This window comes from Dicentrarchus labrax, unplaced genomic scaffold, assembly GCF_905237075.1.
Source record: "Dicentrarchus labrax unplaced genomic scaffold, dlabrax2021, whole genome shotgun sequence".
NCBI lineage: Eukaryota > Metazoa > Chordata > Actinopteri > Moronidae > Dicentrarchus > Dicentrarchus labrax.
Genome location: NW_026136714.1, coordinates 21,523,648 through 21,536,808, shown reverse-complemented (window position 1 = coordinate 21,536,808; position 13,161 = coordinate 21,523,648). Strand labels below are relative to the sequence as shown.

The following is a 13,161-nucleotide window of genomic DNA, read 5'->3' as shown; positions in this document are numbered from 1 at the left end:
TTTACAAAAAAGCTGGAAAGATCTTGGAAGATTTTTCTTCATTAACGTTCAAATCATGTTATTCCTTTTTCAGGTATTTTTAGCCCCACAGAATATTATTTCTATGGAGTCTTGAGTATGCCGCTGAAATAACTCAGTGTTTAGTGACTGAGCAGTTGCTGCTGTGAATTAGACCTAATTTAATTTGTAGGTGGCACTCTGCGTGCACGTGTTAGATGAAAACTAATCAGAAAATGGAAACTAAATGTCAAAGCAAGATACAAAGTAATTGCAAGATGGAATGTGTAAGAAGACAGTAAATTCAAGGAATCAATTAGTTTAATAGTTGGAAAAATTCAGTCAGCAACAATCATTAATCAGTCATTTACTTTTATATATAATATGCATAGTGAAATGTGATGAAAGTTGAGCATTGCTATGGAAGTCAAGTATTAATACTAAATGATGTTTTGACCTATCATTAGGCACTGTGGTAGGTTTCAGGCTGTGTTACAAATCTACTGAGCCCTCTGACAAGCAACACCTTCCTCTAACCCTGACCTAACGTAGCTGCCTTCAAAATCCTAGTTAAAGCTGTTAAACCATGCCTGTGTAGCGAAGACAAAACAATTGATTTATCAAAAACGTAATTGACAGACCAATCAATAATGACAACAAACGTTATTTGCAGCCCTGACGTATTCAATGTGCAGTGTGTAGGATTTTTAACGTCACCTTGAGGTGTAGTTGCATATTACAAACACCGTACCCTCATCCCCCCCTTCAAGGCGTGTAGGAGAAATTTACGGTGGGTGCAAAACTCTACTACTGTAGAAACATCCTGCTCCTTCTAAAGATAATGAAAACATGATCATTCTTATTTTCAGGTGATTATACTTACCTATCCTCCTAAATATTACAAACTCATGCTAATTACTGGAGGCTTCTGCCCACGGACTGCTGATGAAAATGAACTTTTAGCTTTATCCGGTGCAATAATTCAATTTAATAATTGATTAAATTCAGCGTTAAAATTAATTTAATGCTGAATGTCTGAATTCATACCCATGGCACACTCGAGACTCCATAGATTACAGAATGGTATTATATAATCACAGTTTTAATGTACATCTTATTGAAAAGTTGAGTCCAGTCCAGAATTTGAGGTATGACAGCACAAGAGAAATGCTCAACCTTACGTTTTTATGAGTGCATCCTTATATAGCATCAGTATGTGTATATATAGCAAACCCTGGCAGGATTAGTGCCACGGAAGGACAGGATCCCAACAACCACTTCTGTACTTTTTAGTGACCATAGTTTTCTTGCCAGAAAAGTATTTTTCAGGCAAAAGTAATTTAATTGCTTTTTGTTGGGTTTCACTTCAGTTCCCGGTTTCATTTGTTTTGAGGTGCACCGAGCAAGCAAAACTGAGAGAGTATACCTAAAAGTACAGGATTAAAAAAGTTTACTCTTCCAGTTTACTTTGACAAATCATGCCATTAGCTGCAGATTTTCTTTCTCGTGGTACATTATAATACTCAGAAGTCCCATGGGCAGAACATGAAGGTCCTCAGTCTTTGGTCTTGGAGGAGGAGTGACAGAGGAAAAACCCTTTGTCTCTCATCGGCTCCTTCGTTTGTCTTCCACCTCTTCCATCCTGTTCAGCTTTCACTACGGTCTCTACAGCAACAGACTGCTAAACCACACACATCGCTCCTCAGCTCACATTACTGCTGATGATTCACACGCAGACAGATGAATTGGAATTTGAATACTGCGTATATTTGGAATTAGAAACTACAGTGTAACCTCCTCCCTACGAGTGGGAGCTTTTTTTAATGCTCTGTGTCAGCATTACTGTCAGCTTTGTATAAAATAGCCGTGATTTAATCTCTGGCGGCTATTGCTCATTGGAATAGATCTTTGAACCATAATGGGACTGATTCCAGTGTGATGGTTCATTTATCAAGATTTAATATTGCAACTTGGCAAGCTGAAGAATGGAGCTAATGTTTCAAGTTGCAGAGAAGTCATTATCTTCGATTTCCCGGATGACATCATTGATAACGTGTGAGCCTTCACTACTGAGCTCTGCAGTGTGGTCTGCAGTCTGTTCCCCCCTTTGTTCGTCTGCTTGACCGTCCCACAGTGGGCACCCCTTAGCTGCTCCCGAGAACAAACAGCCTTCACTTTCTTTCCAGGGTGGCGTTCTCACTCTCAGATGTTTATGTTGTCGTTGTCATCTGCTGTCACTCTTCTTCTGCTGTCGTTCTCCCATGGCTCGGCCTCCAGTCATGGCAGGAGTGCTCCCCACAGGAACCCGGTGTGGAGAGACTGTTTCAGTCAAACATAAACATCTGACCGACCCCGCAAGAGTGAAAATACTAGCATGGCGCCCCAGAAAACTGCAGAGCAAGCTGCCTTTTTAAAGCAGGATGTTTTTTTTTCTTCAAGTAGAATAGCTAATGTGTCTGCAATGTTCCCTGCCTTTCCTCAATCTCAGGCATTCCTGAGCCAGTATTTCAGTCTTCTTGTTCCAAAGTGTTATTTTAATCTTTAATCTGGCTTTTGCTCCCGAGTCGTTGCCATGCTCTCATTTTCGTCCTGCGCCGTAATTGATAACACACTAATCTGGCGTGTTCCATCGCCTTCAGCCACTGATCTGCATCTAGAGTGAGACTCCGGCCGGGCAGCAAGACGCATGCGCTCATGTCTACTCCGGTTCCTTCTGTCAATGTTATGAAAGATCCTGCCTTGTGCATGAGAAACCCCCCTCTCCCAGAAAATCACGGAATCTCTCAAATTTCCCCCCCTCCTAGCTCATTTGGTCAGATCAGTGGGTTTGCCTAATAATAAGCCATCCAACCCTGCTGCCTGTGTGTCTGTGTGTGAGTGCGGGAGGTCAGCGTGGTCACGCTCAGTCTGTCCTGTCTCATCCTGTCCCTCTCTCCAGAGGAGGGCGATCAGGACGACAGCAAGGAGAGGCAGGAGAAGGAGGAAGAGGAGGAGGAGGAGGAGGATGTCCTGGACAGGCAGAAGTGCCAGGCTGCACTGGCTTCGCTCCGACATGCCAAATGGTTCCAGGTGAGAACAGCTGGGCTGATGACACAGTCACTCTCAGTGTCTTTACACTCACTCTTATCCTGATTATTCAACCCTGTTGTCAAAAATTACATTTCTATACTTTATTGCCACCTAGATCCTTTTTCTTTTTCATCATAAATAAAGACACAATTTTAATGAAGCATAGAGTTTAGGCAGAGTACTAAAGCTGCTTTTGTATCAGCTGATCTGCAGCAGCTGTTTCATTACATGTTTCACAATGATTGGCTCATTCACAGCTGTTTAGCAGGTAACATCCAATGATATCCTACAGGAGGACACTTGTCACTACTCTGCTAATATACTCATGCCAACACAGTTTGCTGCTACGGCTCCTTCCACCACCACAAACTCCTTGTTATGTGCTATGTTTTTGGATCTGTTGATTTAACTATGGTTTCATGTTTGTTTATTTGGGGGGGGGTAGTTGGAAGAGACATTGCCACTTTATTTGACAAATCCTTCTTAGTAAGGATGTAACAATAACTTTATTTGATACAATTCTCAATACTGGATTCATGAGACTTTACATTTCCTTTTGTGAAGTGAAACTAATATCTTTGTTCCCTGCTACCCTGTTTGATACTGACTGATTAGTTTTTCATCTCACCTACTTCAGTCTTCACATATTTCTATTGCGATTTAACTATCCCACAATATTTCATTACATTCCTACATTTTAGTATCACATAGATGTCATCTTCAGCAGCCACTGTTGGATTAACTGAACTCCACCTGTTTTTATGCACATTTACAATTTTGCAAATAAAAAAAATGCTGGAAATTTGATTCTAAAATTGCAGCAGACATAAGGTGATTGATGAGGAGACTGTACATTTCCTCAAATGAATTAATGAAACAAACATAAATGCCATATTTCCAACATTTTCTACATTGTTTTTGTTTGACTGCCACATCTTGTTGCACCCTCTTCTTCTGCAATGATTTAAAGGGCCTGTGTGTAGGATCCAGTGGCATCTAGAGACAAAGTTATTACAAGTATCCAGCAATTAAGTGTACACACATCAAAACCACATTAACTGAGTGTAATATGAAACCGTAGAAATTTTCATTTTCAGTAGCCTAAAAGTAGAGGAAGAACATGACATGTAACTCTGTAACTCTGAAGGTCATGAAGAGATTCTTCAACAAATCAGGTTTCAGATGAGCTGCAACTCTGCCGTTCTGACTGAACTAAGAGTTCTTCCACAGGAGGGAGATGAGAGTCAAGGTCAGGTGAAGCAGTGAGCAGCTTCCCACAGGGAGGGAGAGCTGAATGCCAAGTATCAGAGTGAAGGCCTGCACTGTGGACTGAAGGTGAAGCAGCTCAAGGAGGATTCTGTTTCATTATATTCACACAGGACTATCATGACCTGCGGACCTCCACTGATCTGTTATAACTGCAGATACAATTAGTGGCAATCATCTCATTCACCATCCACCATGTGCCTGAATAAAATGACTTTATTGTTGTGAATAGTCATCCTGTTCAAATTGAAATGGCCGCAATCTTACATTCCTTACATTCTTCAAGTTCTTCCTTTTAGCTTTGACAGAACCTTGGGAGGAGGGTTGTAAAGCCAACAATAACTGGTAAATGAATTCATCATGGACAGAGATTTCAACACATTTTATTATTCCAGGCAGGTGTCCAGTGAAACATTTGTGACATGAGGTCCACCATGTAATACCACTGTCTTTAGAAATGACTGTTTCTACTATTTTAGGCAACACGTGGAGTATTAATATACGTTCAATAAATGTCTAGGATGCTTGAAGAAATTGGCACAGAAATCTACTTTCTACAGAAAGAGCATTTCACAGTTGAGCGCAGGATTGATCGTATGAGCATGATTAGATTTAATAGGAGACTGTCAAAAATGTTCAGATGTAAAAACGATCATGTGAAATGAAGTAAATAAAAACTTGCAGCAAGTCAATATCCCTCAAAAATATGATATTATAACTTGAACTATGAATATTCATGCAATCATTCTAGTTATTTAGATCTGAAACCACATTTCTCTTTATTTCACATATTATCACAGGGTTTTTCTCAAATTCTTTTGTTTGTTTCTGTTCCTGAAAAATATCAGATGGTAAAAGGAACAGCTCAAGGCTGCTGTCGTAAAAAAGATAACAAACATCTTTTCCCAAAATTACTTCCTACTAAAATCATAAAACAACAGACCTACAACCAGCATGGTCTGTAAGATAACTATTCTTATAACAGCACACAGTGGTTAGCTGGCAGTAAATATGCTAGCAGATCAGCTCACTAGCAGGAGCACTGGCTCAGCTATCAGCTGGTCAGCCACGCCCTCGCTTCACAGGTCATAGCGATGCAAAATTCAAATAGCAAGAACCTGATGTTGGAGTTGTGCTAAGCCAAATGTAACAGACTAACTACGCCATCTAAAGTGTTTGTTGTGCATAGTCTTTATTATTATTCCATATTCCGGTCTTGGTACCAGTATTTAATTCTCAAAAGGATAAAGTATAACTTTATCTATTCCAGACTGCGTGTTTACACTCCTCAGAGGCTAAACGTTTTCCACAATGGTCTTAGCACCATATTGACAGGGGTTGTGAAAAAGCCATATTTCACAGCCTGGAAAGTGTCATGGGCACATATTTTCAGAGTTTGTGCTGCTCATCCAGACTGATGTCTTGTTGAAATGCTCCTCATGCTGTCGCTAAGTTTTGTCTGTCTGTCCCCTCAGGCCCGAGTCACAGATCTCAAATCCTGTGTCATCGTCTTGAGGATTTTCAGAGACATGTGCAACAGACTGCCTGGGTGGCAGCCTCTCAAAGGATGGGTAGGTGATGGCCACAGAATCAGAATGGCTTGTTGTACAGGGAACACATTTTATAGGTTTATGTCTCAGGCTTTAAAACGTTTATTTGTCGGTGTGTATGTGCAGGATGTGTAGTAAACTCTGTCTCAGGAGCAGAATCATGACTGTAATTGATGATGTCCTCTCCCTGTCCGCCCTCTGCAGCCTCTGGAGCTGATCTGTGAAAAGGCCATAGCCACCTGTAACCGGCCACTAGGTCCAGGTGAGGCCCTGCGTCGCGTCATGGAGTGCATCGCCTCAGGGATTCTCCTGCCAGGTCGGTGATCAGTCATTCACAGCAACCTCTGTATGTTGTTTGTATTTACACTTTGTCTCCTCTAATCTCTAGGCTACAGATCGCCCAGAGCTAGTTTAACATTGTTTATGAACCCTGGGATTACGGCCTGTATAAAGGCATGAAAAGGCCAAAAAAAAAAAAAAGATTTAGAGCCAGCACCTACACATACAGAATTTATAGAATCATATAAACAGAGGTGTTAGACTGCAGAAATCTTCAAATTGACCTTGTGTGTTCAAGTAGAACATTTTTCATTTTGAAAAAATATTTGCAGTTATCCCAAGCAGAAAAGAGAGGAAAAAGAAACAGAAGTTTGTGATAAGTTTTAAAATCAGTCTGTCTGAACTGTTACTGACAGAATAAAATCACTTTGTTGTAGCAAAACTCTCCACTGTCAGTTTTGGGAACACTGGCGCAGTTGGCCTCTAAGATGTTCTGGCAAATAGTCAGATGAATCAGAAAGTGGGCGTAAGGCGGTCTTCAACACGGGAGGTTAACTTCTGACCTTGAGTGGAAATAATGTTGGGCAGTTCGCCTCCTGAGGAGGCAGAGCTGGAGGGCTCTGAGGGAGTTTTCAGCTCTCGGTTGGAACTCACTGAGACCGTAAAAAAAGCTTTACATTGGCAGGTCGGGGGCAGTGCCTGGCAGACATGGGTTTATGTTCCTATCTTTGAAAAAGGGAAAGCGCAATTATCAGGGTATTATAGTGCTCAGACTCCATCTGAAAGCTTATTTTAAGGTGTTAGAAAAGAGTGTCTGGCCAAATCAGAAGCATTGTAGATTCTGGTTGTGTAACGGTGGACCAGCCATTTACTCTTGGAAAGGCTTCTATCCATGGTCCTCAGGGGTTCTTGTTTGGAGCACTGTGGGAATACAGGGTGCCAGGTTGCTGCTACCTTTTATAACCAGATTGATTTACATTTTCAGTTTTTCAAGGATAGGAGCTGAAGGCAGAGCAGAATTTGGTTTTAGTTTGAATCCTACATTTTTATATGGTGGATCTAATTGGCACTGGAAATTAAATATTTCACAGTATTTTCTACTAACAAAGGCTCATGAGGTAAAAAAGATAAAGAAACTATTAAATGTTAAAGGTTGCTTTTAAGGTGGCAGGACACTGACTCATATGGAAATTAGTCTGTTTTTAAACCCTGCATAGTTTTTTTTAATGTTGTTGTGGAACATGAACATGGTTCTCGTGTAGGCAGCATATGTTATGCCCTCTGTTTGATAGATGCATTCGATACAGTTTTAATCTTATAAATGATGAAATTCTGTCTGCCAGAAATTAATATATGTGAGCTGAGTCAGTGGATGAGAGTCGACCATAGTGAATGAATCCAGTAATCAGACTCTCTGCACAGAGAGCAGCAAAATGAAATTACAAAGTTTGACAGTGAAATTGAAAGCAGCAAGGACGCTTGAAGAACAAAGGATTGTGTACAACGTATTACTGGATTTCAGTGGAAATGTAGGCTTGTAATTTGACCAAGAATTTAAAATGATTATCTGCTGATTGTGATCAGTGACTATTCCATCAGTGCATCTGTTATAAAATTCATGTTTACTACAATAGCGCTTTTCCAAAGGTTTCAACATGCATAGAGCGGCTGCTCCAATACTTTGGGCTATGACTAAATACCTGCAAAACAAATAACATAATAATAATAATAATGGCATTACCATCCATCTCAGCTGTACTTATTTAATGCTAATCAGCAAATGTTACCATGGTAATGCACTAAACAAGATTATAAACTTGGTAAACACATGCAATACAATATAGAAGCTCCAACTTAAAAAAAAAAAAAAAGCTTTCTCTCACTCTAGGGCAACATCAGGCAACTCTGCTCCACTTTCTCTCTGCACTGCTTATGTGCACTGATAAATAAAAGAGCATTTTTGTAATGTTTAAAAAAAGGAATCTGCCCAGGGAAGAAGAAGGTTTTTTAAACACTTTGGGCAGGCAAATAAACTAAGAAACCAACATGCACAGAAATTGTGTTTTTATTCTCAGGAGAAACATTTAGAAAAATCTTGAATGAATATGTTTTAGGATAACCCCCAGTGTTTGGCGTCATTTTCTTTACACAAAGGATGTCCTAAAGATTCATGGCTTGGATAGCAGACTGCGAGTGTCAACAATGATGCAGTGTAGTATCACCTACACCTTCCATCTAATAGTATTTTACTCTGCATAAATGGTTTCTAAACTGGTGTGCAGATTCCCTTCGGGCTGTGGATTCACAGCAATATGAATGATGGTTAAATTGAACTTTTACTTGTATTTTGTATGAGGTGATGGAGTATACAGTGTTTTAGAAAGATTTATACAACTTTCACAGGAAATTGTTTTCCAAATCATGCAAACATTTAGTCTCTGATATTTAGTTTTTGTTCTAGAGCAGTCCATGTGAAAAAATAAAACAATCCTGTTCAGCTCTAATAAATACAAAGATGTTCTCTGATTTATTTCTTCTCTCTCTTTTTCTCACTCTTTATCTGGGAAAACCTTCAACTCCCACGTTCAATCAGTGCAGAGCAGCAAGTTAGCCTTTGTGATGATGTGATTGGATTTTTAAAATGTGGTTCAGGGTTTCCCTGAGGGTTGAAATGGCAGGTTGTTCCCTGAATGCCTCTGAATCATTGACAAGTTACTGCTGCATGAGTACACATAGTAGGAGTCAGTCAATTATTTCCATGAGTTTTCCTTTCTATTGATATTAAAATGGGTTCAAAGTGTATGTTGCTGTTCGGAGGCCTCTCCTTTCTGAGTCAGAACCTGGTTTGGAAACACTAACGTGGTTTCCCTTTACAGGAGGTCCAGGAGTTTGTGACCCCTGTGAGAGGGAACCCAGGGACGTCCTGTCTGACCTCAGCGCCCAGCAGGCTGACACCATCACAGACAGCGCACAGGTCAGTCCACTCTACAGAGCAGCTCACTTTACCCATCAGCCCTTTCTACTACTGTCAGTGTCTTCTTCTTCTGCAGTGATGAAAGTAAAATGATACTAACATTATACAGTGTTTATAATGATTTGTTTCATTCTCAGTTCATTCTTTTCTAAATTCACTGTCAAAGTCTGGTTCAGGTAATGTAAAAAGAAGGGAGTGTATGTAAAGGTTATACTGACAAGAGTAATTTATTAAAACTCGGGTTAGCTCAAACGTACAATGGGTGGGTTGCTCTCAGCGATAAAAGCAGTGTGTTGATGTATGGTTGATGTGCTATGGAGGTGCTGAAGGTGCAAACCAAAAGAAGGTAATGTGGACATTGGTCGTTGGAAGAGAGACAGGAACAAGCACATGGGCCAGTTTATATAGTCCAAGAAAAATGAAATAATCAGTTATCAGAATAGCTGCTGATCGGATTAATATTATGACATCTGATATGCCCATCTATAAAAAGACTGTTAGTGGAGTGCATGGTAGCTCACCTGGTAGAGTCCATATGACCTGAAGAATGTCTTTTCTGTTCTGTTGAGGTTTGATACCCAGCTACTGGTTGTGTTTCTCAGCTTTAGATATCCTATCTCTTGACCATTAGTTGAAGGAATTTGTATGAACCCACGGTATTTGTCTTTTATCTATTACTTTAGTTTAATGTTTAATGTTGATTGTTTAGTGTCTTGCTCAAGGGCACTTTGGCAGTAGCTTTTAAGGAAGATAGGAGAATTCCCCATTCAACATTATCCTGTCTGCTTCAGGGGCATGAACATTAAAAGCTTCCATTAACAGACTCTTGTCTCTCACCTCTGGGCCACAGCTGCCCAGGCATTAACTGGTCCCAAAGATGATAAAGTCACCATCAAGTCACCCTGGACCTTAAGTCCAGGACGAAAAAACATTAAAACAGCTTAATACAAGCACAGATTTGTGAAAACACCGTCACTTTGTGGGAAATCATTTAGGGAATATGACATTTAAAACCAAGTTGGGAGTTTTCAGAGATATGATCCAAACTATAAAATACAGAGCTTTCCCTGGAGGTGAATTGATGCTGTAAAACCTCACGTGTTCTGATTTTAGACATACTCTTTACTTAACTTAGATGATATTAAGTCTTTCATTTGAACTGCTGCTTTATGGATGTTGTCTTAACATCTCCCCCTCTGAGCATTATAAAACTTCTCTTCCTGTTTTCCTGCTATAAAACCAGCCGCAGACGCTTACTTAACTGAGCCTAATCATCAGCTGGGCTGGGAAGGAAAATCTCATCCTCTGCCGTGCAACTCATGAGACCATGAAACATCCCACCGGGATGTACTTACACACCGCCCACTGCGCCAAAGTCAGCATTTCTTCCAGGAAATCGGACGAGTAATGCTCCCCCTTGTTGCACTGATTGAAGGAGGGTTATTTAGAGAAAGTCCTTGGCCACCCCGGTGAAGCCCCAAGCTCACGTCAGCACTATTAATAGCCGAGTGGCCGCAGAAGCCCAGACTCTGACCTCAGATAAGCAGCCCCTCATTGCTGCGGAGGCTTGACGAACTGGCAGCCTAATTAGCTGCCTAATGAGCGTGGGAACACTCTTCCCCGTTTACACCCACACCGACACTACTACTACCACCAATGCTGCTGCTATTGCGGCTGTTGCTGCCACTGCTGCCACTGCACATGGAACAACAAAGTCTGCCCCCGGGTGGAAAATGTGGGCTCAGTGCAGAGAAATATGAAGACATCCTCAAATTAATTTTTTCCTCCTCTCTCTCTCTCTCTCTCTCTCTCTCTCTCTCTCTCACTCTCTCTGTTTCTGCCTTCCTGCCAGTCTGGAGAATATTTTTTCTTTCTTTTTCTTTTCCTCCTTTGTTTGTTCCCAGTGTTTATTCCTCCCCTCTATAATGCATGAAGTCTTTCCCAACAGAATAAGTTGGTTTACACAAACGTCGGGACGCCCGCACAAGTTTCCCCGATAATTAAAGCCCATTGATCGGAGAATAAATGGTATCGTTGCTGCCTGTTCTCCTCTGAGTGCACAGTTCTGTTGCTTTACCAATACACTGATTTGCCCTTATTCTGTCTGGTGTGTGTGTGTGTGTGTGTGTGTGTGTGTGTGTGTGTGTGTGTGTGTGTGTGTGTGTGTGTGTGTGTGTGTGTGTGTGTGTGTGTGTGTGTGTTTTTTAGCATGCGTTACGCCTCCTAGCCTTTGGACAGCTTTACAAGGTCTTGAATATGGATCCTCTCCCCGCCAGCAAGCCCTCACCAAGGCTGTTAGAAGGTGTGTGTTCAGTTAGTGTGTTGGTGTTTGTGCGACAGTTCCTCTGCATGCAATTTAGTTTGTGTGTGCATAATTTCTGTTTTCAACTGTATGTATCCGTGTGTGTGTACCTATTTTTATCTCCCCACTATATTGTACTTTTCATCTTTCTTTGCTGCCCTGTAAAGCAGCTTGGATAACTCCTCTGTTTAGACACATTCTGCATATAGACAGTGACAATAATAATATGTTTAGATGATCTGTGTGTCCTTTCTCTGTCTGTGAGATGTTTCAGGTGATCAGTCTGTTTGTTTCCGCTCTGCAGGCGGCTGTCAGAAGAGGCTCCGGGAGGACGTCGGGTCAGATGACAGAGACTTCATCAAGAGGATGAAAGGTGACTTTGACCATTGACTCGCTTGTTTCAAAGAATGGCAGTTTGCTCAGATGATCTAAATCTTCTTCTTCTCACCTCTCACACTATATTGGTCTGGTGAAGGTATATAAATAACTAAAGGCAGACAGATTAATGTGGTAGTTAGGGGCCTTATATTAAATACGCAGCCAAATAATAATAATTCAATTCAGAATTCAATTATGTTGAAGATTGATGAAACTTTTTTGAGTCTGGTTTATTCTCATTTCACAATCATCACTCATTTCCTCCCCATGGTGGAGATGGTACACTGTGCTAGTTTCTTTGTTTTCTTTTGGTGAAGTTATGGTGGTGGCCTCAATTTACTATTGCACCTACATGTAGTTTGTGTTTTGGGATGGTGGGGAGTACTAAATATAAGACACCCATTCAGTGATCCAGTGTCAGTTATCAGGCAGGTAGCGAGGGGTGAGATGATAAATTATGATCCAGGAAGCCCAGTCTAGTCTTCCTTAGATGATCTCATCCATCCAGGAACGTGCACTTGCACATATTTGATTGGCAAATTCAGAGTGTTGGATGACGTTGTGTTGTGGCAAAGTTTTTTTTTTCCCCCAACTTTCGAGGGGGTTGAGTAAAAGAACTCAGTGCTCATGTCCCAGATGGGCCATCGGGAGCACTGTCAGCCCTCCCGCTTGATGGTATGATCTCTGTCTGTCATCACATATCAAAAATTGGGCAGTGTAGGTGAGGGAGAGAATAGGTGGAGCTGAGAGGGAGTGCATTTAAAGGAGAAAAACTCTACAGCTAAATGCTGCAAATTTTCAGAAGTTGTTGATGATCACAAGCAAAAAGACTAGCTAGCAAGGGTTACTCTCAGGCATGTTAATATCGCCAACACCCTTCCCAAGTTGTCACTGAATCGTGCTCTGTAGAAAAGCAGGAGATTAATCTGCATGGAAAATAAAGAGCTGTAGACTATTTCTGTCAGGTGGAAGTAGCTGCAGTCGTTGTGTGTAGATTGGCCGGAGCTGACGTTAGATACCCTGCCTGAATTATTATCCCAGTCCGACCCTGTCAGTTTGAACAATGATTCAGTTTGTTTCTCAACTTTTTCTTGAAGCTATATCCCAGTTCCTAATGCTTTTAAAGATTCTTCTCCCCCATGATGAGACTGCAAACCTTCATTCTGTGAATTTTTCTAAAATGGAAACGGCAATGTATAACATGTTAGCACAACATATTGGGTGTCAGGCCAATATTAGAAACCGGTATTGGTCAAACACGCATCGTGTGGAGGCTGACTCTCCAGTGTTTGTCTCTTAACAGCAGATAAGTGGATATTGATGCATGACTTTGTTGCTTTGTTGTA

At 41.0% G+C, this 13,161-nt stretch overlaps 1 protein-coding gene across 3 annotated transcripts in view; it reads left to right on the top strand.

Moving 5' to 3' along the window:
- LOC127376568 (spermatid perinuclear RNA-binding protein-like) overlaps window positions 1-13,161 on the top strand; it is a 71,810-nt gene that overhangs the window by 38,918 nt on the left and 19,731 nt on the right. For all 3 annotated transcript variants that reach the window (XM_051423564.1, XM_051423566.1, XM_051423565.1), the window contains 6 exons: window positions 2,936-3,066; window positions 5,808-5,903; window positions 6,087-6,198; window positions 9,038-9,135; window positions 11,344-11,437; window positions 11,742-11,810. In XM_051423564.1, the coding sequence (XP_051279524.1) occupies window positions 2,936-3,066; window positions 5,808-5,903; window positions 6,087-6,198; window positions 9,038-9,135; window positions 11,344-11,437; window positions 11,742-11,810 (600 nt within the window). The remainder of the gene's footprint in view (window positions 1-2,935; window positions 3,067-5,807; window positions 5,904-6,086; window positions 6,199-9,037; window positions 9,136-11,343; window positions 11,438-11,741; window positions 11,811-13,161) is intronic.